This window comes from Neofelis nebulosa, chromosome 1 (assembly GCF_028018385.1).
Source record: "Neofelis nebulosa isolate mNeoNeb1 chromosome 1, mNeoNeb1.pri, whole genome shotgun sequence".
NCBI classification, from domain to species: Eukaryota; Metazoa; Chordata; class Mammalia; order Carnivora; family Felidae; genus Neofelis; species Neofelis nebulosa.
In genome coordinates, this window is record NC_080782.1 from 131,058,391 (window position 1) to 131,085,386 (window position 26,996).

General features: G+C 48.0%; 1 protein-coding gene across 2 annotated transcripts; it reads right to left on the reverse strand.

Moving 5' to 3' along the window:
• On the reverse strand, nt 1–26,570 carry SLC22A5 (solute carrier family 22 member 5). Of its 2 annotated transcripts, XM_058736813.1 has the most exons (10): nt 26,110–26,570; nt 18,311–18,414; nt 11,685–11,839; nt 10,516–10,687; nt 9,189–9,315; nt 7,395–7,495; nt 5,258–5,472; nt 2,919–3,101; nt 1,758–1,893; nt 1–1,432 (listed from the first exon to the last, which is right to left on the reverse strand). In XM_058736813.1, the coding sequence occupies exons 1-10, from the start codon at nt 26,500–26,502 to the stop codon at nt 1,345–1,347; spliced, it is 1,674 nt and encodes a 557-aa protein (XP_058592796.1). In that variant the 5' UTR covers nt 26,503–26,570; the 3' UTR covers nt 1–1,344. The 2 variants fall into 2 exon arrangements, with proteins under 2 accessions (XP_058592796.1, XP_058592806.1); XM_058736823.1 differs by lacking the exon at nt 11,685–11,839 and having other exon boundaries at nt 10,516–10,578.
• Nucleotides 26,571–26,996: the final 426 nt, after the last annotated feature.

A 26,996-nucleotide genomic window follows, 5' to 3' on the forward strand; every position in this document is an offset into this window, starting at 1 on the left:
TGTTATTTAAAAAATCATTTTATTTATTAAAACATCTTCATGTACCAAGGCACTTCAGTAGCTTTCACAAAAATATGGTTTTTATCCAGGTGAAGCATCTGCTTTTGGAGTGCCGTAGTAACATAATCATAAAAGACAGTTACACTGAACACAAAATATCTCCCAATGTTACACGACTGAAGTGAGCAACTCTGAAAGACTGTGAACACAGTTTAACTTTCTTCTTTGTAATTTTTTCCCATGATTAGGTATCACAAAAGGAACTCTTATAGTGACGTCATTTTTGGCACTCAGAGAAGTGCTTGTGGCTAAGGCTGATTTCTTTGCACAAAGGGCAATGGCAGGCCATCGCCAGAGTGATTCTGGGTTGGAAAAAAAACAACAAAGACACAAACCAGGAGGCTGAAGAACAAGCCTTTCCTAAAGTCTATTCTGAAGGGTAAATAACTTAAGCAGAAAAAGCCATAACAAACAACAAATGAACAAACAAAACACAAACATACAAAATCTACATTATAGTTTTGAGAAAAGAGATGAGTTTGCTTGCCTCTCTTTCTCACTGATACACTTCCTTCCAATCATACATCAGAAACCACAGTAGCTAGGAGATGTGATTCACACAGCAGTGGAAAACAGAATAAAAGATTCAATGATGCACCTTGTATGGGCCTGGACAAGCCCAAGGCTTTGATCAGATGTAAACAAGTCAACTCAGTAGTCACACTGAGTGGCACCAGAACTCACAAATCAATGCACTTGCCCTTCTTCCATTATCTGCTTAGTTCCCTCTGTATTAATTACCTTTAGGTTTCCCCAGATCTGTGCTCTCCTGCCTGGGGGAGCAACAATCCCATTTAATACCCCTTAAGACTAAGAAAGTGTGAGAAAGCAAACCTGTGCAATTATTTGTTTTCCTCTAAAGTGCACCACTAGAGGGAAATGGGGAGAAGATTTGGGGGGATAATTAGACCTCCAGTTTTGTCAGGAGTCTTTTCAGGTGGCCTGAAATTAAGATGTAAATTTAGCACGTGCCTCTCTTATTCTTCCAGGTCCCCATTGGTTCTGGCGAACAGTTAACTTCTTAGGGAGTGCCAAGTCCACCATCCACCAAATCCGGGAGTTAAGATGTATCTAAATTTGTCACTCTGGAGGGAAGGTAATGCCCTAGGGCCACATGCAACCTCTGAGTCTGGGTGTCCAGCCAGGAGCAAGTCAGACACAGAGGCAAGAGCATGAAGGGTGGAGATGTCCACTGCTGAAGGGCTCAGTGTCTGCACAACAGCACAAGCTGTTTCTGACAAGACCCTGTCCCTCTCCTCACCTTCTCCCCCACTGGATGCTGTGTTATAAGGCTGTACTTTTAAGCACTTTGGAGCTTTCTTCACCATCTTTTAACATCCTTGTGTGGCTTGGAGTTTGCCTGTACTTTATCCTACAAAAACAAACAAAACTAGTGTTAGCAATGAATCTTTAAAAAAATGTCTACCAGTCTCTAAATAGTCAAACAAAACCCAGAACTGAGATGATCTCACTAAGGGGGAAAAACTCTTACAGCAGATTCTAAAAGGTTTCTCCTGCACATGGTGACACTGTGGTCTGTCTCAGACCAGACAGGACAGTCTCTAAGCACCTTGCCATTTCTAACCCTCTGATGGCTAAACTAGCCCACGGTGTCTGGGAGAGTTTGTAGGGAACTCTCAGCCAGGCCTGGACCCAGTGCATCAACACTGCAACCCAGCAACCCAGCACAACCTTACCCTTTGACCCTCAGCATCTGGTCAATGGTGTCTGGGAGAGGGGTGCCAAAGCTCTCTGGGAGGAACAAGGTGAGAATGGCTGTCAGGATAGTCAGACTTCCCATGAGAATGTAGGGCAGGAAGCGGTCGTAGGCACCTATGGCAAAGACAGAACTCTAAGCGAGGGATGCAGTCAGACTTGGCCTCCCTTCCTCCCTTTGTGCTCCCAGGACTCTAAAGGGGACCACGTGCCTTCTCAGCCTCTGCATCTCCCACAGTCTGAGCTGCCAGATTGAAACCTGGCACCTGGACAGGTCTCAGAACCCAGAGTTGGCACGTGCCCAGAGGTCCTGCAGCGCCTCACGGTACAGGGGAGGGGTGCGGGCCGGGAGGAGGGCACTATTCCTATCTCCCAATGCTGCATTTCCACGGAACTCGAGGTTCTCATCCAGGTAGAGCAGTAACTCCTCCATCTCTCTAGATATGTCACAACCCGCTCACTTTGCCTTAAGGCCAGATAATGTGTTTCTGCTTGTCAGATTCATGTAGCATATTCACAACATGTTCTGGGTACTTTCAAGGCGGCCACCAACCCTCCCCAAAGATGTGCAGGCTGGGGATGTGCAGGAGGGAGAAGCTGCCATGGGGAAATAATTCCAAAGAAGAGAAAAATTGTGCCCTGTTACATAAAATGGCACAAAGCATATCTTTACACAGTATAGAACCATGGTGTAAAACCAAAGTGTTCCAAATTACGGTAATTCTCAGTTCATCCATCAGACGTCTTGAATGGACATCCTTCCCTCCATGTTCCTTTTATACTCTGATTCCAAGAAGAAATTTCTTCTATTAAGTACATGGGCTCCCTATACCATGCTGCAGTTTCTTAGGACAAGGGAACTAGATTCTTTGATGGAAGGCCTGGGATAGCCAGAGCAGAAACAAAACTCTACTTATCTCACTGATTTCTAGCTAGTGCGTAGGTCGTTTTCTGTTTACAAGTGAGTGCCTCCTCCACAGTGTGCCTGGACACAGGCCCTCTCTAGGCACAGATCTGGTACTGGATGGATCCCATCTGCTGTGTGTGCCTGCTTTGCTGTTAACAACCCACCAGAGCTCACATTAAAGGCAATCAGTGCTTCCATGCCACGGCTCCTGCATGCCCCAGCCCACAGGACTTACCGAGGTAAACAAAGTAGGGGGACAGGATGCTCCCCAGGCGGGACGCTGTGGAGCTGACCCCCACACCCATGTTTCTGACCACTGTGGGATACAGCTCGGCTGTGTACACATAGACCATGGAAAAGGCAGCAGTGACTCCAAACTTGCCCACCATCACCAGGACAGTGGCCAAGTAATACAAATCTGGAAAGGCAAAGGGAAGGAAGTAGAAGGCACCAACTCACGGTACGCTGCTATTAGGCATTTTGTATCTTTTTTCCCGAAGCAAACATATTTTCTCCTTTCTGGGATATGGGGGACAGTTTCTCTAATGACCTTCTGTGGGATAAGAAGCTGTAGCCAAGATATCCCTCCAAGTTGCTTCCTGAGAGGAGGCTGGGACCCACAGCTGTGTGAGGACATGCCCTTCTCAGCCTATAGATCACCAAAGTGAGCCTCTCAATAGCCCAAGTAAACCTGCTCTAGTCCAGAAGTCACTAAAGACATGCCTGGCGAGGGGTCAGGTGGCACCCCAGAACCGCACACTGCAGGCACTGTGGAATCAATGAATGACCTGTGGATGAATGGGGGTTCCATTCTAACTCATTTCATGCTTTCCCTCACTCAGACCTTGACAATTCATAGGACAGCAGATCCCCAGGAATAATCCTATCTATCCTGCTCGCTGTACCAATGAGGCACAGTGGCCTGTGGGTCACCCTGAGCTCTGGTGTGAGCTCTATGTATATATGCCATGCCTGTGCAGAACACTGCCAGGCTCAGGTGCCCACACACAACCACCAGAGGCCCCCATATTCATGTATCTGGATACCATGATGGAATATGAAGGTCCACACACTGTTCTGTGAATTCTGGAAAAAGGTTGCCTCCTTATCCCATCAGTAGAATACCAAGATGGTTTTAAAAATAAAATCCACTTGAGGCACCTGAGTGGCTCAGCTGGTGAAGCATCTGACTTCAGCTCAGGTCATGATCTCACGGTTTGTGAGTTCAAGCCCCACATCGGGCTCTGTGCTGACAGTGCTGAGTGCTGCTCTCTCTTTCCGTACCCCACTCACGTGCATGCACATGCTCTCTCCCTCTCTCTCTGTCTCTCTCAAAAAAAAAAATTGGGGCTCTTGGGTGGCTCAGTCAGTTGAGTATCCAACTCTTGGTTTTGGCTCAGGTCATGATCTTATGGTTTGTGAGTCTGAGCCCCACATCGGGCTCTGCACAGACAGCATGTAGCCTGCTTGGGATTCTCTCTCCCTCTCTTTCTTTCTTCCACTTCCCCACACACGCTCACTTTCTCTCTCTCAAATATAAATAAAATAAACATTAAAAAAAAATCCAGCTAGGGGCGCCTGGGTGGCTCAGTCGGTTAAGCGTCCGACTTCAGCTCAGGTCACGATCTCACGGTCCGTGAGTTTGAGCCCCGCGTTGGGCTCTGGGCTGATGGCTCAGAGCCTGGAGCCTGCTTCCGATTCTGTGTCTCCCTCTCTCTCTGCCCCTCCCCCATTCATGCTCTGTCTCTCTCTGTCTCAAAAATAAATAAACGTTAAAAAAAAAAATCCAGCTAATAGCCTGTGAGACCCATGCGGTGCCTGGCCCGTTCCTTCTCCATCCCTTCACCTCTTACCAGCTCCCTCCTTCTCCTCAGACATGCCAGAGTTATTCCCTCCTCAGGGTCTCTGTCTCTGCTATTTCTTCAGCCTGAAATGCTCTATGTGTAGACCCTCTCACAGTCTTCACCATCATTCCATCTACATCCTTGCTCACTTGCAAATGCCTGTTCTTCAGGGACACTGTCCATGACTACTCTATTTAAACTAGCTCTCCACTGTCCTTTATTGTTATTATCAAAGGTGACCCAGTCTGCACCATATTAACCATTTTATTTACTGGTCTGTTGTCTTCACAACTAGTGTGCGAACTCCAGGAGGGCCTGGGGTTCTGTCTGACTTGTTTAATTCTGCGTCTTTAGCCCCAAGCACAGCACCTGGTCCACAGAGGCACTCCGGAGCTACTTACTGAATAAATACATGACTAACATAGGCCCAGGTTCAAGAGTAATGGGGTTGGCTCTTTCTTCCCCCTTACTCTGCAGAGGACACATATGCACACCTTAACTTGGGAGAGTTAATGCTCACCACCAGCTCTCACCACTCCCCCAAAGCCCAAGCCATGATGAGTGTCTGGTCCCAGGAGACACTTTCTCTTGATTTTGTGATGGAGAATGCAGATATGCAAGTAAGCTGTTTCTGCGTGATTTCATTTTCTTCATTAATGGGGGGACACAGCCTGGTAGAGAATGAGTGAGTCAGCAAAAACTCCAGACCACAGATGCATGTGGCCCCTACCTGGAGGCACCAGCTGCACGAAGAGGAGGACGCTACCGCCCAGGAAGAGGGCGGTGGCCATGGAGTAGCGCCGGGGCAGGTGCTGTAGCAACAGCCAGGCCAGCACGTATGCCGGGACTTCAACCACTGCCGACAGGAAGCAGTTCACATAGACATCCCCATGCAAGTTAGGAGTGTCAAGGGATAGCCCAAAATAGCCCACTGAGATGGTCATCCTGGAAAAGAGTGTGGGAGAAAGCTGGAGAAACAGCATCCACGTGCCTCCCAACCTCAACAACTTTTAAAGTACAATTAGCGCAGGAAATTCAAAACTATCCTCGCCAGGAGGACAGCGGGTTTAACCCTGAGCCTTACTTCTTAGAACAAAAGATAATTTCCTCCTAACCCCATGTTAACCCTGGACCACACCAACTTCAGAGCATTCCAAATAGAAAGAGTCCCAGCAAAAAGGCTTATATAATTCAGGTAGATTTACTTTGTTGAGAAAAAACAAAAACAATAACCACCTCCAACGTGCTTCTCAGCTTTAAAAACCCTAAGCCAAAGTACTTACAAAAGCTACTTCCCTACCCTGTGACCCCCCCGCCCCTAAATCCAGCAAGTGCAGAAGGAGCGAGAGAATGAGAAAAGAGGCATGTGTCAAGTAAGGTGTGATAGGACTGGAGGGATAAGATAAAACAATCATTAGGTCAAACATTTGGAGAAAGACCTCCTAGCAGACCCACCATCTGTGGCTCTCAGCCCAGAGGAGGCTGACCGCAGCCCCACTGTACTTGTGGACAAGGGGAGGAGCTCCCGATGGCAGGGCCACATCATCTCTCATCTACAAGCTTCCCAATGTCCCAGGCCTGGACCCTATCCCTGGTAGGCATTCTCTCTGCTGATGACCAGCACTCTGGCAAACCAGACCTTTAGGCATTAGGATGTTTTGACTCATCTGCATGTTGAAACCACAGCTGGGACAATCAGGAAAAAGGAAGTGTCCAGGAGTCCCTGGGAAATCCAGAGGTGGAAGAGCACCTGGGTGAACCACAGAATAGGTGACTCATCACAGGGTGGCAAGTCTGTGGTGCAGGATGAATGCTGGTCCTGTCTGAGGCCAACACAGGTGTGGTGCACTGCCCTGAGGGGTCCTGGGCAATTCCTTGGAAGTGAGTGACTCACAGTATCCCCCAGGGAGCAAAATAGCTGGCTGCCTCAAAACTGACAGCTCCAGTAACAAAGGATACTGAGATGAAGCCTGCTATTGTCACCCAGCAAGCTCAGGTATTCTACAATCCCAAGGGTCTGGCCACTGAGCCAATGCTACCAAGGCACTAGGCTGTGCCCCCTGCTCTGGTAACTCACAAATGCCCTCCTGACATGCTTGGTGAAATGCCTCATTAAAAGGAGCCTGAGGACATCTCGGCTATGGGCCCTGCCTTCAGGACAATCTGTGAACATCCCAAAGGGAGGATGTTCTGCTTCCACATTCCAAGACAGTACTTAGCAGTCTCTGTAATGGGAAGGACATAACGTTTTCACTTAGCTCCTTTTTTTTTTTTTTTTTTTTTTTTTAAATTTTTTTTTAACATTTATTTATTTTTGAGACAGAGAAAGACAGAGCATGAATGGGGGAGGGTCAGAGAGAAAGAGGGAGACACAGAATCTGAAACAGGCTCCAGGCTCTGAGCAGTCAGCACAGAGCCCGACGCGGGGCTCGAACTCACATACTGCGAGATCGTGACCTGAGCCAAAGTCGGACGCTTAACCGACTGAGCCACCCAGGCGCCCCATCACTTAGCTCCTTTTTAAAGGCCTCCCCTGTCCTCGTCAGTCACTGTCTGAGGTGCAGGGGGGACAGAAACAAACTAGGGCCCACAGTGATCAAGGATCTGCCTCAGGACCTGGAGGGTTTCCCCAAAGACCCCACAGCTTCCCAAAAAGCCCCCACAACAGATTTCATTCTCCTTTTCTGAGATTCCATCAAGCTAAAAATTGCGACATGCCTACTTCTTTCACTGCAAGGCAGATCCCTTACGCTTTCTGATGACACAGGCTTTCAATTTGGTCTGAGACACACATTTGCAAATGAGAGGCCTGACAGCCACTGCCAGAAGCTTTGTCAGGAAGCCTCAGGTAGGTCTCACTTACGCACCACAGAATTATGGACATGACAGTGACCATTCGGATATTCCGGGTTCGAAGCAGATCCAGAATGCTGTGGGACTGTTGTTTCTTGGAACTCAGGTCTTGTAGCTGCAGGAATGATATGACAAGGGTATGGGATGGAGAGGCTGGAGACTCAGAGATTCAATAACACGCCTGAACCCTACCATCTTAGCTTTCTGCGTCTCCAAGTTGGTGAGTGTTTTATGTTTCTTTCTTGAAAAGAAAAAGTGTGCTGAGTGTATCTTACGCTGCTGCAGAAGGCATCCCCAGGCCTTGTCGATGACACATCAGTGAGCAAGAATAAGGAAAAGCAGGTGACCCGTCCCTCAGGGGATGCAGCCAAGGCAGAGGCCCAGGCTGACAGCTCCTTCTCTGCCCCACCCCCAGCCACCATCGGTGGCCACATTCCAGGGAGGCCTCCCGAGCATTCCTTCCTGAGACTGGCTCCCTGCCCTCTGGGTCAGAGAGAGAAACTGGCTGTGCACTTTATTGATTTGATATTTTTAAAGAATTAATGTTTTGAGTCCTCATACCATGGAGTTATTGGGTTACTTCCAAGGAAAAAAATTTCAGATAGAAAAACAGGAAAATTGACCTCAGCTTCACCCAGAGTAACTTCCTATGAAATTTGGCACAGCCAAGGACATTAATAAACCACACGTCTAAACACACTGATGTTGCTTTCTTAAGCAAGCCCAGCTTTGGAGTTTGTTTTTCTCAAGTTAGCAGTTCAACCAAAGGTCAAATTTTGACTTTAATGGAGCCCCTGAAATAGCCTCGTTTCCTCAAAGATGTCAGTGGGGCTTATGGGTTCACCCAGACTGACCCCTCACTGAAAAGCCACCAAAGCTACCACACTTAAAAGCCCTCCCTGCCATCTACTCCCGCCCTGCCATCTGTGTGTCACAGGTCCTTCCAGTACGTGCTGGGTGGGAGCTGTTGCTGGGCCAGCACTTAACTGAGGCCAGCAGGGCTGTTGGTGGCCAGCAGCTTCTCTGATGCCTGTAATAACTGGTCTCCCTTTCCTAAGCCCTGATCTGCACCTGAGTCCTGAGTGTTTCTCACGTTCCTTCTGCACACACTTCAGCATGACTGCTAGTGGCTGTTCTCACAGCCTTGTCTTCCCATCAGATCAGAGACACATTCCAGGACCCCATCAGCCAGCAATTACAACTTCTAACCTCTGTGGTAGTCATGAGACTAAGGAAAACTGCCTGCTGTAGATGGTGGAAGGAGAGGGAACAGGAGGGAGAATCAAGACCCAGGAACAGGAAATTACCCATGGCACATGAGAATAGGGTTTGCAGAGAAGGGTGGCATAGGTGGAAGAGGCGGATATCAAAAAGGAGCTGGCTCCAAGATGATATGCAACACGAATGACTGGTGGGTGGAAGGACACTGGACATTTCTAACTCCAAACCTACTTTTGCTCCATATTTTATGTACTATTTTTTTTAAGATGAGAAACTACCTAAGACATGAGAAACAATAATTTCCCATGATGCCAACTTCATGCAAGTCCTATTACTCAGAGTGTTTATTATTCAAATTAATGGTTTAACCATATGATTGCCTAGAAGAGAATTACATAAGTATGACAACCAAAGGTGAAGGTGAAGAGATTTGGACAACTGGTACCTTCTCCTCAACATGTGAATTTGAACAGGACCTGCTGCAGGGCAGCTGGGGCTTGGGCAGAGAGAGGGCTGGGCTCCTGCGTGGTGCTGGCCTAAAATCATGGTCACGGACACCCTCTGCCCAGCTCCCTCATGGCGCTTACCTCACTTGAGTCAAAGATAGTTGAGGGTGCAACAATTCCATTGATTTTGGCAGCCCTGCGGATGATGACCTCTGCCTCTTCAAATCGTCCCTGAGAGATGAGCCATCGGGGGGACTCTGGGATGAACCTGGAAGTATAAGCAATAATCTCACTGGGACAGTCCTGCCCAACAGACCAGGTGCAGCATAAGTGGAAGTGGGAAATGGGGTTTTAGAGTCTACATTTGGGGAATGTCTGGTGTTTCCAAGCGAGAAGCAAAGAGATGGTTGACACTATACCCACTAATGACCTGAAGTGTGAGCTTTTGAGTACCCTCAAGAGTGCACAAAATTTGGAGGGTCCTGCGCACCAGGACGAGATTGCTTCTTAGGCTGGCCACCTCCATTTCTAAAGAATGGTGGTGCCACCTGCTGGACACTGAGGAGAAAGGCATAAGATAAGTTCCTGAAGCCTGGCTTCTGCCCTGGGCCTGGCCCAGCCCAGACTCTTGCCCTGCTGTACTTTCCTACTTGTCCCCAGCATCCACAGAAGCTTCTGCACTGGCCTCTTAGCCTGTAGTTTTTCCTCACTTCCCACCCCTGCTGCATCCAAATGACTTTTCAGATCCCCTGCCTATGTTTATCAAAGCACCTGGGACTTTAAGATTTTATGGATCTTATTTTCTACCTCACCAAATGGACTCTGCCCTTTGGTCATGACCAGGAAGGACTCATGCTCTGCTCTGTGTCCTCTCCCACTATGCTCTGTAATGCTCTCTGCTCTAAGGGGAGCAGTGATCTCACCAACCCCACCTGCAAGGGGCAATTCCTGCCTCAGCTGCTCTGCTGTGTTCCCACTCTTGGTATGGACAGCCTCCTCTTTGCCTGTCCAAGTCCTCTATCTTGGAAGCCCATATGGAGCCTGGCTTCCTCCGTGTAAGCCAGGGGACTCTCACTTCCAGTGCTCTCCCTCTTCTCCCAGTGCCTGTGGTGTGAGGTCTTGGCAACACACAGCCGGAACCAGGGCCTAGGCAGTCTTGTCAGTCTGATAACTTCCTGAAGGTCATACTAGACCCCATCGTCTCCCGGCTACAACTTCTTCCTCTCCTTGCGCTTCAATAAACCCAGCACAGGACTGAGAACAAGTCTGTTGATGTCTGGGGATTTTGTTTTGTTTCCTTTTTGGCTTTTCTGGTAGGGAAAAAACATTCTGAAACAACTTACAACTAATTTACACTCCCTGTCTCTGGGAGCCCAAATAGGGATTTGTGGCTTGCTGCTGCCCCCTAGTGAAGGCCAGGTGGAAGACATCCTGCCGATGGGCACCCCTGGGCACAGGCGACACTCACCACCAGAGTGCGGCACACAGCACCCCCGGCACCGTCAGCGCCAGCAGCAGCATCCGCCAGTCTCTGATGAAGTAAGCAAACAGTGGCAGCAGCATGTAGCCAAACGCATAAAATATGCACACTCCTAACGTGGAGAATATAATACGAACCGACTTGCCAAGGATTTCTGTTCCTGTTCAAAACAAGGGAGGAGTCACGTTAGCACTTTAATTTAGGTAATTTCCTTTTTGATTTTTTCTTACGTAATTTTCAACAGAAATGGAAGCAGCCACGCCCTAGGAAACGGTGGGATTCTGAACCCCGTGCAGTCTGAGCGCCCACTGGGGGTGCCCCACGCTGGCCTCTTAGGCTCCTCAAGGACAGTTCTACCTTGAAAATTTTATCACTTCCCCAAGCTGTAAACTAAAGATGCCACGTTAGGCCTCAAAATGTAATCCTCATGTGAGGAAGAATTTATTAAAGGGGAAGTCACTATGAAGGATGCACATGGGGGCTTAAAGGAAATATTTTTAAGAAAAGATTATTCTATTAGACGTGAAGAGAAAGAAATAATCCTTTCAGTATACAACCCAAGGAACCCAAAGGCCAATAAGCTAGAGTTGGATTCCTCCAAACAGTGAGAGTGGGACTTTCAGTGAGAACAGGCCAAAGTACTGCAGTGTGTTCTTGGAATTAAAACCCTAAACATCATGAGACTAAAGTCCATTCATATCAATTCATTCTTTCCAGTTTCCCTGGACACAATGCTTTACAGAAGAGGCAGTTTTCTTCCTTGGCAAGCCTACCATTCATGGCCCTTGCTCCTCACATCATGTCTCCATCTTTCCTTAGCAACCTTAGCTCTGGGAAGGCTCTTTTTTTTTTAACAGATGATCTTGGGTGAATTATAGTAAAGTGGCTATTGAATACTAATGGGGCCAAGGGCCACATCTCAGAGACCAGAAAAGAACTGGAATTCAGCCTTCAGGCTACCGTGCTCCTAGTGACTCAAGGCTGGGCACTCAGAGGACTCAATTTCACTGCCTACAAAACTAGGTTCAAGCAGTGCTGGTTGGTGTTGCTACAGACCACTTCCCCTTGGGGGACATCATAGCTATCTCCAGAGAGTGGGTGGTGGGATGATGGTGAAACACAGGATCAAGTACTCAACTCCAACTTGATGGCCATACCCAGGACAAATGCTGCCACATAGTTGGAGATCTGGCCCATGCCCACAAGGACAAACAGTACAGCAAACATCTCAAAGTTCTTCGAGAAGATCTGTAGGAAGCTGAAGCCTGTCTGCATGCCCATGGTCACAAACAGCACGTTCTTCCGACCAAACCTGGGAAGACAGTGACAGAGATCCAGCTGGGAGGAGGTGGCAGAAATGGGCTCCACCAAGATGGGTTTCCCCCAGAGCTCTCCAGGGAGGGGCTGTGGACAGTGCTGCCAGGGTGCAGTACAAGGACAGTCCTGGTCTCCAGTCCCTGTGCTGTTACTTGCCCTCCCCACTCCCCAGGACCAATGTTCAGCCCAGGAACAAGGACTGCCCCCAAGGTAGTGCCAGAAATATGATAATGATTGCAAGGGATTGAAATGTATTCATTATGCTTACACCCATACATTCAGAATGTAGCTTTTTACAAGAGAACTGGTTTACTTTGGAGGATGATGGAGAAACAAGTCATTTTAAATGAAGACTGGTAAATAAAGGAAAAGAAACAGTTGTCACATATCCAAAGAATGTCAATAGGAACCAATAATAGGTGAGGGGAAATATCATTTTATGAAAGTATTCCAACTATTAAATGAAAGAGAAGTGATAAAATTAGAGTATCACCATATTATAATCTTTAATAAATGGACAGATTTGGGAATTATGTTTCAGTGACTGCTAATGGTCTTTTTATGAAAAGATAACTGAATACTGCATGCATGATTTCTAGTCTCACTAAAGGATATGAACCTGAATCTGATCAAGTCTCTATATCCAACTACCAATATGCAAGAGACACAGAGAAAAGAGGAATATGCTGAAGTGCACCCTGAGTATGCAATCAGCAAAATCCAGACGAGAAAATTCTACAGAGGAACAATCCAGAGTGCAAGAGATAAAATATACGGTAAAGAAAAGGATGGAGGCAGAATCCCTTAATCAAAGTAGACTAAAAGACATATCAAAAACTTTTTTAAGTGGCCAAGACTAGACTTGTGTTTAAGGATGCACATCGGAAGGATAAAACTACCAAAAACCCACAAGGAAGTAATTAGTATAAAAGTCAGGCTGAGGGGCACGTGGGTGGCTCAGTCGGTTAAGCATCTGACTCCGGCTCAGGTCATGATCTCACGGTTTGTGAGTTTGAGCCCTGCATTGGGCTCTGTGCTGACAGCTCAGAACCTGGAGCCTGCTTCAGGTTCTGTGTCTCCCTCTCTCTCTGCTTCTCCCCCACTCATGCTCTGTCTCTCAAAAATAAATAAATGTTAAAAAAATTTTTTAAGTCAGCCTGGTGGTTACCTATGGTGGAGAGAGGCTGTTGTACTTGAGACAGGACATGTGCACGGGGGCTCCTGGGTGGCCAGCAAGGTTCTATTTCTTGACTCGGTGGTAGTTACAAGGTTATTTCCCTGGAATAAGTCATCAATCCACCACACACTTGTTCTGTGTGCTTTTCTCTATGTTCATTTAAAAAAAAATTTTTAACTGTTGGGTTTTTGGGGGGTTTGTTCTGTTTTAAAGATAGTATCACAGTCAGAGAGGAACAAGTCAACGTATTTCAACCAACCTAGCAGGTTCAGCTGGAGTCTGGCCAGGGCTGGCTGATACCCATTTTCATTCAATGAATGTTTACTTGAACCTCAATTATATACTAGGCACTAGGGATACTTCTGGATTATAAAAAAAAAAAAAAAATTGTTGTTTCTACCCTCAAGGGACTTACAGTCTACAGTTGGTGGGACAGACAGTAATCACATTCTAATCAAACAACCACACTACTGAAAGTACAATTACACATGGACACAAGCGCACTGAATGATCACCACTCAGGTTCACAAGGGATACAACAAAAGAAACTATTCTGGCCTGGGACTAGGGGTTGGGGACGTGGGCATTCAGGGAAGGGATCCCCGATGATGGGGAGCTGATGAGGCCCGAAAAAGAAGTTATTACTGACAAAGGGAAGTAGGCAAAAGGGACCAAGCATTCACAGTATAGTGGAGGAGACGAACATTAATCAGATAACACCTCTTATTCACCAATTTCTGATCAGTGCAATGGAGAAAAGGCACAAGGAAGCATGAGTTGGCCTTCATGGTTGAGGAAGGTCAGGGTGATTGGGGAACACAGAGAAGAGCATACACAAGTGCAGCTGGAGGAGACAGGAGGACATACACAGCCAGCAGCCAGCCTGAGTGGCGTCAGCTGTTCAACAGAAGGCTGCCGGGGTCGGTGTGTGTGTGGGGGAACCAAACCGCACAAGGCCTTGGTGCCATGTTAAAGAGTTTGGTGCTTGTCTCCAATGAAACAGGTTTAATGTTTGTTTTTGGTGCTAATGGCATCCAGTAGGTAGAGGCCAGAGATGTTCTAAACATCCTAAAATGCCCAGGATAGTCTCCCACAACACAGAATTTTCTGGCTCAAAAATCAATAGTGCCAAGGTTGAGAAACTCTGGTCTAGAAGGAGACCATCTCCCCCTGCATTGTTCCATAACAAGAGTACCCTACACACAAACCTAGGGACGGCCCCTTCCTATAAGGAGACAGGGATAACCTTTACCCATGCTTTCCCTTCCCATGGGTTCCCTGGGATGGTAGGGAAGAGAAAGACCCAGGGAATCCTTACATAGCACCAGTTTTTGGCAGTCCAGGGCTGGGACCAGAAATGCTTACTCTTAAAATCTGTCAACAAAATGTCAACCACACATATGTTAGAAAACCAGGAAATATCTGACTACTTCTTTCTAGGGCTATGCCCTCTTGTAATTCACACACAAGAAGGTAACTCGGTATCTTCAGGTAAAATGCTGTGACAACCCAGGATTATTTTAACTGCTCTTGAATTTCAGGCTTATTAACGTTCTAGAAAGGAGACTAAATCTTTGCCCTATACAAAAAGTTACTGTTGATACCCTAGACAAGTTGAGGGCATGAATCTACTGCTCTGAGGTCATTTCTTTGGCATGAGATCATTTTTTTGAGCCAGCTTACTTAGAAGTAATGAGATCAGAAACCGTCCATCCCGCCGAGCCTGGTGCCTCCCATAGGGGTGCAGACAAACTTGAGAGGTGATGCTAGGAGCTGAAGGCAGGGCTGCACCTACAACAGCTACACTTTTAGCTGCTTCATTTACTTGACATAGATGACCCTACTTAAAAGAAGTCTGCTCACGTTTTTTACGTTTTTAAAATACTGCACTTGCCCTTTAGAAGGCTAAGGTAGTCCTCAATGTACTCATTAATTTTCCTTCTACTGTTTGCACCTACAACAGCTACACTTTTAGCTGCTTCATTTACTTGACATAGATGACCCTACTTAAAAGAAGTCTGCTCACGTTTTTTACGTTTTTAAAATACTGCACTTGCCCTTTAGAAGGCTAAGGTAGTCCTCAATGTACTCATTAATTTTCCTTCTACTGTTTGCTTGGGATCACATCTGTGGAACTTGAACACTTTCCTCAGGCATTCATGGTGTTCCTGGTAATCAGGTTCTCAGGCTAGCCCACAAAGATCTACTTAACCCATGACATAGTTGACCCAGAAAAATGCACTGAGTTTCAACTTTGAACTTGGGGTACTTCCTTCTTGATTTTTACATCAAGGAAATTCCTCTGAGTCTTAGCTGCCACTCAACCCCGTGAGAGGAGATTTCCCACCGACCAGCTCATTTGGAAGGTCTCAAAGAGCAGTCCTGGGCAGCCCCTGTTCTCACTCTACACCCTTCCCAGGCAATCTCCTCCACACTTGGGGGCTTTGCCAAGGGTTCTACGGAGCTGACGATTCCCAAATGTGTTTCTCCAGCTCAAACCTCTCATGGAGCACCATAGCTGTACATCCAACTGCAGGCTCATTTCACCCACTCAGGCCTCTCCCAGTCACACCAGATTCAGAACACTCAAACTGAGCTCCACTCTTCTCCTACAGACATGGTCCTCTTCCAGAGTCCTTTGTCTCAGAGAAGGGCTCTGTTGTACAGGCCCCAAATCTTCCTTCCTCTCCTGCATCCAACACACAGCCAAGGGCTGTTGGTTGGACCTCCTACCTCTCTTCTCCATTTCTACTACTGTCAGCCTGGTCCAAGCCATCATTTCCCACATAAATACTGTGACAGCCTCTTATGTGGTCTCTCCACAACCCCTCTTTCTCCCTTTCAGTCCTTTCTCTGCAAAATTATCAGATAATCATTAAAAAAAAATACAAATCTGATTATACCACACTCCTGTTTTTACAAAACTCTCAGCTCCCCACTACTCTGTGACTAAAGCCCAAATTCCTGTCCATCAGCTAAGCTTGGCCTGCTCTTCTGCTTGGGCCTCCATGTGTCATGCTTCCTCTTCATACCACTCTCCACACATCCACCATAGAGGACTTTTTTCCAGGTTCTAAAGTGTGCCGTCTCTTCTGGAGTCTAGGCTTAAGTACAGCTCTCTTTGCCCAGAATGCTCCTTCCTCTCTGCACCCCTTTATCGCTGGCCAGTTTCTACTCATCTTTCAACTCTCAGCACATTGTCATCTCGTCGGGGTAGTTTCTCCTGGCCTCCTCTGTCAGACTCTCTTAGCTTCCTGTACTACTTCTCTGTATCACTTACACCACAAAGGACAAGTACATGCCTCAATTAATTGTTTAGTACATTCTGCCTTGATAGAAGGCAAATTCTGGAAGAGCAGCGCCCGAGAACAGTAGTCCACACAAAACAGAGCATCAAGGCTCTTTGGGCCCAGATCCTAGCTCTGCCACTTGCTGGCTTTGTGACTGTACAAGTGATTTAACTCCTGTGGGTTTAATTTTCCCTGTCTGTAAAAATAAGAGTAAGAATACTTCCTACTTCATAGGGTTATGATGAGATTATTTGTTCTTTCTTTTAAATTTGTACAGTGCTTATGAGAGTGTCTAATACATCTTAGGTGCCATGTATTTGTTAGATAAATATAAGTAATCAACTGATGCTTGCTGCTAGATTAAAGATCTAGGGAAGCAAGGTCTTTCCTCCAAAAGAGCAAGTGTCTCAGGCTCGTTTAGAATTGTCAATCAGTGGTCATGGCCCACCTGACTCTTTAATGCTCACTGGTGACTGCGGGAATTTGATCCTTTTCTAATTTTTTTTAACTTTATTTATTTATTTTTGAGACAGAGACAAAGAGCATGAGAGAGAGAAGGGCAGAGAGAAAGAAAGAGAAGGAGGGAATCCCAAGCAGGCTCTGCACTGTCAGCACGGAACCGGATGTGGGGCTCAAACTCACAAACCATGAGATCATGACCTGAGATGAAACCAAGGGTTGGACACTCAACCAACTAAGCCACCCAGGCACTCCGACCCTTTTCTAATGGCTAGATGACACTTGGGAAACACAAATCTAGTGAGAAATGCATTTATTTCTCATGAAGAAAGAATTCTCAGGTAAAAACAATAATCTAAACATGCCAGAACATCACCCTGAGTTTGTGCTATGGGACAATATGACTTTGTTCTTTAAAAAAAATTTTTTTAAATTTATTTTTGAGACAGAAAGAGACAGAGCATGAGCAGGGGAGGGGCAGAGAGAGAGGGAGGCATAGAATTCAAAGCAGGCTCCAGGCTAGGAGCTGTCTGCACAGAGCCCAACGTGGGGCTCGGACACACAAAACATGAGATCATGACCTAAGCCGAAGTGGGACACTTAACTGACTGAGCCACCCAGACACCCCTGACTTTGTTCTTAAGGTAGGATGACATTCTCATCCTGAACTTCTCTGTTAAACCCCAACCAGCTAGGAGAATGCTGGGACTCCACTGGGTGATCCAGTACAGCCAAGGACCTTGGTGAAGGCTATTCTTCTCACTGTGGGCTTCTCCAACAGACCTTGGAGCCCTAGGGTAAAAAGACAGGGTATAATGGATCCCTCTGAGGACTTCATGGAAACTATGGACCTTCCTCCAGAAAAAAATGCTCATATACAATCTCTAAAATTTTGCACATAATTTCAAGAGTAGGTGAACTCCCTAAGCCATGAATGGAACTTGAGTTAAAAACCTTGGAATTACACAAATAAGCTGCTTACGGGCCAAAATAGCACATTTTCTGCTTGTTGTGAAGTAGGTAACATAACCAAAAGTCTCTTAGCTAAGAGGCACCATCCCCATGAACCCAAGAGTTCTGCCTGTTATGCCACTACCAGCTAGTGAGATCTCTCACCATGCAGAGAGAATGATGGTTTGGAAAATACAGAGGTGGTCATTCATTGTAGGCCTTAGGATGTACAAAAAAATTCATCTGCATGTGTGTGGTGTCTACCTCTCCAAAGCTCAGGGACACGAAAGAGTCACCTAGGGAAAGCCAACTAGGCTGGTACAAGAAGTGAATTATGGCATAATTCTGGTTCAGTGGGATCATGGATATAATTCGCTCAGATTGTTCTGCTAAGCAAGAATTAGAGAGGAGGTTGTTGGGTCTCTTTACCTGGTATGGAGTATATACTATAGACACAGCTTCCTCTTCTTTTAAAACACAAGGCCCTGGGCTGAGAGACTATCATTTGAAGTCAAACGCCAGGTACGTACATGCTCCTTGTTCCGTCCAATGGTCCCCTGCAGCTGCAGGAGACAGACACCCACCTTACCTGTCTGAGAGCTGCCCCGAAACGAAGGAGCCCACCAGCACACCCAAGAAAAACAAGGAGACCGTGAGTGGGGCCTTCCAGTCGTCCTCACACACGAGGTTCCACTGTAAGGGAGCAAAGGGACATATCACTCACTTCTTTTGTTAAATGTTTTAAATTTAAGATTTCTTGTTAAATTAAATGAGAATATCCTGCATCCCTGCAGGTTCTCTTTACATTACTGCATAGGTGCATGACCTCATTCAGGCAGGCAAAGGCTCATGTGGGCAGTGAAGCAGAGAGGAGGTTGCCCCTCACAGGGAGAATGGGCCCCTCCCATCCTGTTTTTCATGGCTTTCAGCTCCATTGTTTTGCTACCAATTTGAGGAGGAGGGGACAGGTAGGGAGCAAATACTGTGGCCTTTCATGGTCACTTCTAAGAATCTGTGGATGGGGCAGGGTACTCTTTCCGTGGGGTTGAGGCCATCAGGATGAATGGCACAGGAATGGGTCTAGAGTGGGACTCTGGGGCTCTAAGAGTCAAGGCATCCAGCAAAGGACTGAGGCCAGAGGGCCCGGAATGCATCATGTGGATCTGTTCTTGCAGCTGGACCCAGGTCCCCACTCTGGGCCAGTGAGCCCTGGGATCCTTAATGCTGTGCCAAAAACACTAGGCCAAATTACAGCCAAGAGCTCTGAGCTGGGAATCAAGAAACTGGGTTTAGCTTCTGCTCTACTGTTAAGTGGTTATCAATGTCAGGTAAGATTTTCCTCCCTCACTGTGCCTTAATTTCCCCATGTGTAAAACAGGGATCGAGGTACCGAACAGGCTGCTCCGCTTGAGTTTCCCAGCTCCCAGTGCATAGTTCCATCTATAGTTACCATGAAAAGAGATCTGCAGGCATGGGGAAGCAGCTGAACATTCAGATGGTGGGTTGCCCCAGCCTAACAAGGAGCCAAAAAAAAGAGAGGAAAGGACAAAACAAAAAGCTTAGTGGTTCCCAGAAAAATGTTTCCCAGAACAGAGAAAGATGGTGCTCAGTAATCACCAAGAAGGCTGCCCTCCAGGAATGCAGACCCTTGCCCGTCTGGTGCCAGGCTGCTGGCCTGCCCTCCATGGAGCCTGCTGGCTTCCCAGTAACAAAGGCGGGGGGTGGGGGGGGGCGATGTGCAGCTTCCAAGAAAGCATTTCTTCCAGGCCAGTGACGGGGAAAAACAAGTCTGCTTCCCTGCCCCACTGGACATGTGTGCACATAGCCTCTGGGCACCTCAGAGGGGTGTGAGGCAGTCCATGAAGAACCCCCACAGCTAACAATAAGGGTCACTTGGCCACATAACTGGCTCTCCACTCTGGAATAAGCATGCACCTTGGATGGGCTGAGAATGGTGTGGTGATCCTCACTGCAAGGAAGAGGTAGCAATCTGAAACTCAAATCTAGAGTTTAGGGGCGCCTGAGTGGCTCAGTTGGTTAAGCATCTATCTGACTTTGGCTCAGGTCATGATCTCACGGTTTGTGAGTTTGAGCCCCCCTTCTCTCTCTCTCTCTCTCTCTCTCTCTCTCTCTCTCTCTCTCTCTGTCCCTCATGGGATTCTCTCTCTCTGCCACTCGCTTACTTGTGCGCGCGCGCTCTCTCTCTCTCTCTGTCTCTCTCTCTCTCTCTCTCTCTCTCTCTCTCTCACACACACACACACACACACACACACACACACACACACACAAATCTAGAGGAAGTCCAGATTAGCAGGAGGCAAGGATAGAGGAGCACCAAGGTCCAAATACTCAGGCAGCCCTCCCACCCCCGCAGCCTCAGTGGTGCTAGCACCTAGATACCATCTCTCTTCTAGGAGGGTGAGTGCTCCCAGGACAGTCCTCATACAGACACAGCTGCTACGTCAGGATGGGAGTGACCAGGGAGTGAGAACTGAGGGACTTGGTAATGGGGTGCCAGCCTCTGGCTCTTAGGTGTTAGAGCTTCAGGGGCCAGATTACGACTACCGCAGCTCCTGACTATGATGGGCTCTATTCCCAGCCAGCACGCATTACTTTTGTAGCAATGGAGATGCAAAACTGAAGAGTCAGTAGCTGCTTCTCAACAGGATTCGCATGAGGGGTGGGGACTGATACAGCTGAGCTAGACTGGAAATCCACAGGGACTTCTATAGTGAGTTCTGGAGCAGTAGACCCCTCCCCCAACAATGTCAGGTCTCCTGATACAGGCTTATAGGGAATTCTGTGCTGACAAGGCCAGGTGTTACCTGAAACCAGGTCAGACTATCCCCTGCAGGAGACAAGGTGTCTGTCATGCTCATCTTGGGATAGATTCCCAGGGCATCTCTCCAGTACCTGCAGCCTCAACCCCACCACTTGGTCCAGGCTGTCCTTACTCTGGGCAAGTGTGTAACTCCTTGGAGTAATTGGGCCCTTTATCCACCACTGAAGATTCTTAACAATCCTCAGGACCTGGCTTTGGGCCCTCCAAAAGCAAACCCGGGTTGACACTTCCTTCCTACTGGCCACAGACAGCCTATGAGTAGGGTCAGGAAAGATAATAGGTCTCAAAAAATGAACACAAGGGCAGCCATGGACTAGATCCTACCCAGCCAACCCATTCAGCCAACCCAACCTGTCAGCCACCAGGATTGCAGTGGGCTCCAGGATTTGGCTTGCATCCTCTTTAGCAGAGGTGGGCTGAGAAGCCCTTAGAGTCCAGGCTACGTATCCAAGATTTGTGTTTGCAGAGCAATCTAGTGTTCCTATCCTGAGCTCATGGCTCCCCAGCCATGACTAAAGCAGCTACAGACTAGCTCATGGATGCTTCCTCTTGGTTCGTGGGATAGGCTGGTACTGGCTGATGATAGCAAGTCTCAGTGTTAGAACTAAATGTGTGTTTAAGATTCAGGTCATGATGGGGCGCCTGGGTGGCGCAGTCGGTTAAGCGTCCGACTTCAGCCAGGTCACGATCTCGCGGTCTGTGAGTTCGAGCCCCGCGTCAAGCTCTGGGCTGATGGCTCGGAGCCTGGAGCCTGTTTCTGATTCTGTGTCTCCCTCTCTCTCTGCCCCTCCCCGTTCATGCTCTGTCTCTCTCTGTCCCAAAAATAAATAAAAAATGTTGAAAAAAAAATTAAAAAAAAAAAAAAAAAAAAAAAAAAAAGATTCAGGTCATGAGTCTAGCATTGTGACCCCTCAGCTGGGTGAGCTGTGAAAACAGACAGCCTGAAAAAAATCTAAGAGCCACTCTGGCAAGGGTCCAGACTTGCCATCCTTCCTGTTCAGAAATGTGCCTCTCTACTGGTGATGGTTTCATGGATCTCTCTCTCTCAAAGCTTTTCAAACTGTACACTTTACTTATGTGCCATTTATTTTCTGTTATTTACACCTCAACAAAGCTGTTAATGTTTTTTTGTTTTAATGTTTATTTATTTTTGACAGAGAGAGACAGGGCATGAGCGGGGGAGGGGCAGAGAGAGAGAGAGACACAGAATCCAAAGCAGGCTCCAGGCTCTGAGCTGTCAGCACAAAGCCAGACACGGGGCTGGAACTCACAGCGAGATCATAACCGCGAGATCATGACCTGAGCCAAAGTTGGACGCTCAACCGACTGAGCCACCCAGGCACCCCAAAGCTGTCAATGTTTTTAAGAAGAGAGAGAACTGTGTCTCTTGTATGCAGTATATAATTATAGCTGCTTCTCAGTTATGGGAAATAGAGATGTGATGTAGATCCCTGGGACTAAATGTTCTAACCTGTGAGTTGGCTGGAAGGGAAAAAAGACAGGGTCTGTGCCCATAGGGCAGAAATTCTTCCTGTGATGTACCTGGCCTGACCGCATCAGTGGTCAGACACGCTACGCTGGTAAGCACAACCTGTTACTGAATGCCATGTGTTCCTACACACATTTCATCCTGCCTCCTGCTGCAGTTAATGGCAGATCCTTGCCCCAAGGCTGTCTGGGCAAGGAGACAAAGAATTTGCTGCCATATCCTCTATATAACGCCTGGCAGTGCTCTACAGAGGAGAGGCTATTTGGTACATAGTTGAGTGAGGGAATAGATAAATAAAAGGGCTGTTAACTTGCAACACCACAGTATCTTTTGGGCTTGGACCTTAGGCTTGGCTGCTCAAGGCCCAGATGAACCCTGAGCTTCAATCTCTAGAATTTTTTTTCTTTTTTTTCTATTTAACCCCCTCTCTGTGTCAGCTCTAAGAACTTTAACCCAGGGTGTCGGTTCTCAGCTAGCTAGAGCAGGGCTCAATCTGACCACTCATGTCTAGATGGTTCTACTAAGACTGTGTGTACAGGGGCCTCAGGGACCCAACAAGTAACTTCTCTGGTTGCCATGAGCTCCAAAGGCAGGGCTGAGGGTCTGCTCACTCACTCTCCCTTGAGTGAGACATGTCAGCAAAGACCTAACAGTGAGGCACAAGCTCCGGGTCTTTCCACACTGAGTCAGCCCAGCCCTGCCTCCCCGGTTGATGTGGTTTTTCCTTCAGGCAGGCTTGTAGATAGCAGTGAGGGCTGTCCTATCTTCCAAGACTCAGTACCTGAGATAAGACTGACAGAAAAGCCAGTCCAGAGGAAGAGACTTTCCAGGACAATAAGGAGTGAGTCAGAGTATTGCCATGGGCTGGGGCAGGAGGCTTCAGAGAAGCAGAGAATGGCCAGAAGCAAGGAAACACACATGACTGCCAGGTCTTAGCTGAAGACACCCTAACTGATGGGTGCCAGAAGAGCTAGAAGTCTCTCAAAGAATCTTTCTGGCTGCTAGCTGGGCTAGAGAAATACCAAAAAGCAGGTGGGGGGCGCCTGGGTGGCTCAGTCGGTTAAGCGGCTGACTTCGGCTCAGGTCATGATCTCGCGGTCCGTGAGTTTGAGCCCCGCGTCAGGCTCTGTGCTGACAGCTCAGAGCCTGGAGCCTGTTTCAGATTCTGTGTCTCCCTCTCTCTGACCCTCCCCCATTCATGCTCTGTCTCTCTCTGTCTCAAAAATAAATAAACGTTAAAAAAAAATAAATAAATAAAAAAAATAAAAAAAAAATAAAAATAAAAAAAAGCAGGTGGGCCAGGCAGCCTGAGAAATCACCCAGGTTTCAGAAGAGGGGTAGTCCTGAATCAAGAAGCACTCAGATATTGGAGCAACGCTGCAAGGTGGGGTGGCTGATTCTCTAGTACTCCAGGAATGACTGAGGGGCAGGGAAGAGGCCAGTCTAGAAGCACAGGGACCACCAAACTATTCCCGAAACATTCCCTTTCATTGCATTCCTTTTCACCTCCTTTCTGCCAATCCCAACACCTTGTCGCAGATCCATTTAGGGGCAAGCCACAGTTTGTGGGCTGGGAGGTTACATTTTCTTTAAAATATTTTGGTCAATGCTTTCTGACCACCTCCAAGTTTCCCTTCTATGAATTAAACTGTCCTTTCCTTCTTTAGCTCTCAAACTTTAGACAACATTTCTTAAGTTGTTCATTAATCCATTCACCAAAAATTTCCTCCAGTACCCTGTCTATATCCAGCCTCATGTCAGGGAGATGCAAAGAGGTAAATCTACCACAACATTTAGTACTACATGTACATACTTGATAACTTCAACAAGGAAAAACAATTAAACAGGAGACCTACAGTTTTCATCTTCTGTTGAAAAACAAATAGGAATTCAATACCAATGTACTTATAAACACCTCTATGTATGATATGGGGCTGAGGGCAGGCTTGAAACTTTATCAGACATGGAACTGTCTGCAGTGATCAGCAGGCCAGGTCCAGGTTGGAAGACAATGGGTCTTAGAAAAATGGAGCCATCAGAATGTTAATGCAATAGCTTCCAGGGGTGACTATTCACCTAAGAGGAACAAACAGCCTTGGACTTAAGAGTCAGACATTCCAGAATCCCAAAACAAAGGGCTAAGTAATGTATTAACCTTGTCTCCTTGCAAAGGCTGAAAATGTATATGTAGGTAAAAGGGCACACAGCTCTCATGAAACTGCCAAGACAGCTAAATAAATAGGCTAAATACAAAAAAAGGAAAAGACTGACATTGGCAGCAATGTAGCTCAAGGACCCTTCCACTATAGTCGACCTTTGGGAGCTCATCAGTGCCACCACCAGTCTTAGCCCAAGACAGGATAGGGGCAGTGAAGGAAGAGCAAATGAGTAGGGTAAGCCAAGGGACTCTAGAAGTCAGGGTAAAATCCAAAGAGATGCCATGAGCTTCTCGTGAATTCACTGCTTCCCCTTTCATTGGGCAGCCAGAAGCAGAATTTGCAGGGACTCCTGTGTCATGAAGTATGGCTTCCCCTTGGTGGCCTTAGCAAGCAACCTGAGGGACAGCCTCTGCTTTCACAACTCACTGGCTTCCAGGGGTGTGACAGACTTGCTTATGACGCTAGGAGCGAGGACTTGTAATGACTAGGAGTTTTGATTCTCTGCCGACTCTTGGGTCACAAAGCACTGTCAGCTACCTCCATTCAGTGCCTCTCTTGTCAAGTATCAATACCTCAGGACAGTGGAATGATATCACTAGCTGAGAGATCCCAGTGGGGCTCAGATCACACTTCTATTACATATACATGGCAGTAAGGAAGCACAGATGCTGGGGACATCAAACATCCAAACATACAGAGCACAGGTGTGCACATCCATAGACACAAGAGGCTCAAGGCAGTGATCAGACTCCCTTGAAGGGTGACAGCCTCCAGAAGCAACATAAAAGGAGCCTCCAGAACCCCTGTGGGCTTACAGGAGGGTTTGATGCCATATCAGGACCTGTGCACACTCCCTTTTAGAACTCTCCCTGTGAACCCTGCCCTCCTTCCAGGTTGTTTCCAGCTGTTCCAGACTGGAGCTAAACACTCCAGATTCAGCGAGATGCCATTGCCAGGAAGCTTTCTCTCATCTGTGAATCCCTGATCCTGACACTTTGTGAACCTGGGCACCTAGGTGCCTATGGAGGACTCTTTTCACTGCTCTGCTAGTTCATTTCTGCTTGAGACCCCAGGGAGTCCAGTATCTGAATAAGATGCAAAGCACATCTACAAGCATCCGTTAACGTGATGCCATACATGTAGTACTAATGACTGCAGGGTCACTGGGGGAGACAAAGCTACCCAAAAAGGAAAATCCAAGGGGTTGGGGAATAAGAAGCACCCCCCATGCTTCCTATGAACTAAAGTTGTATGCTTTAAATCTGCCCAACGACATGGCCTTCGAATATTCTAAAGCATTCCAGGTGAACAAGTCAGCCTGAATGGATGTTCAGATGAATGGGTCCTATAATTCTGGTAACTAAACATAAGCAAAAGGTAAACAATCCCTGATAGGGTATGACTAGACCGACATTTTGGATGAGGGTGGATGAGGAAAGAGTAACTGGAAAAAGGAGCACCGTGACTATTTTATACACATGCTTCCCTTAGTTTTACAAGTTCTTAAGAAAGGAGTGTTTCTCTCTGAACAGATGCCAAGAGGCTAGAGAAAATGCGGTGACAGCCCCTTGGCCCAAGCTCTGAATTTGCTCAACACCCCCATCTCCATCTAGAAAAAGTCTTTGATTATTCACGGTCTTAGAGTATCTATCAGGGACCACCGTGGCCTTCTTGGCACCCTCTTCAAGGTGGCCATTAACATAGGCGGCTAATAGGACACTCGTGCTGGGAGTGGCATGGTCTGGTTGGAAGTCACTTCTCAAAGCATTGCCTGGAGGATGCCCACTTTGAGGTGGATAGTGTATCGGGAGAGAGAGAGTGACAGCATCCAGCGCACACCTTGTTGGGTGCAGTGCGAAGGTCCTCCCCACGTCCTCGGCCCCGGGGCTAGTACGCACCTCAGTCACGATGGTGGACAGGTAGATGTCCTGGCTGAACTCCCAGCCATCCAGGCAGCTCTCCTGCTCCAGTTGCTCCAGATCCACATCGCGCCCTGGCTCCAGCCCCAGTGCCGAGAAGTTGGCGATCGCCGCCAGCCGGTAGCGCCGGCAGCTGTGAGGCACCTTACGACCGTCCTGCAGCCGCAGCGGGACACTGTGGTTGCGCCACGCGCTGCTCAGGTTCGCGGTGTCGGGCACCCGGCAGCGGTGCTCCGGGGTCGGCGTCAAGAACACGACTGACATTCCATTGAAGCCGTTGGGGATGATGCTGGCGCTGAGCAGGAAGAAGATGAGGCGCTGGAAGGGCCCCCACTCGCCCAGGAAGGCCGTCACCTCGTCGTAGTCCCGCATGCCGCCTTCAGCGGCCAGCGGCGCGCTGCCCGGGGTCGAAGGACGCGGGGGCGCGCGGCAGCGCGCGGGGGCGGGGGCGGGGGGTGGAGCGTGCGCGTGCGCGCGCGCGTGCGCGCCAGGCCCTCGCCGCGCGACCCAGAGAGGGAGGGGGCGGTTTGTTTGCCCTCTGACTGAACGGGCTGTCGCGCTCCAGACGCCATAGCGGCCTGCCTGCAGAGACCTGCTTTACATAGAGCTCGAGGCTGGGGCGGGCTCTGGGCTTAGCGGCGCAGACGGAGAGGCGGGACTGGGTCTGTGCGTGACGGCGGGTGGGCGGGCCCCAGCCGCGGCGCGCACCTGTGGCTCTCACGGGGCGCAGATGTGGGGTCTAGCTGGTTGGCACCGGATCTTTGCAGGAACAGTCTTGGTCTTGCAACCCAGGTAGCCGTGGTTCGGCTTAGGAAGGCAGTGAGACTCGGCGCCTCGGCGTCTGGCCCAGCGCGGAGCCAGGGGAG

What these genes read in the sequence shown, in the direction of transcription:
- SLC22A5 (XM_058736813.1), bottom strand. Translation starts at nt 26,502, where the DNA reads ATGCGGGACTACGACGAGGTGACGGCCTTCCTGGGCGAGTGGGGGCCC. An exon ending in GTCATGTCCATAATTCTGTG is followed by an intron (nt 5,473 to 7,394) that starts GTGCGTAAGTGA and finishes ACTCTTTTCCAG; the next exon opens with GATGACCATCTCAGTGGGCT. An exon ending in CGTGCAGCTGGTGCCTCCAG is followed by an intron (nt 3,102 to 5,257) that starts GTAGGGGCCACA and finishes TTGCCTTTCCAG; the next exon opens with ATTTGTATTACTTGGCCACT.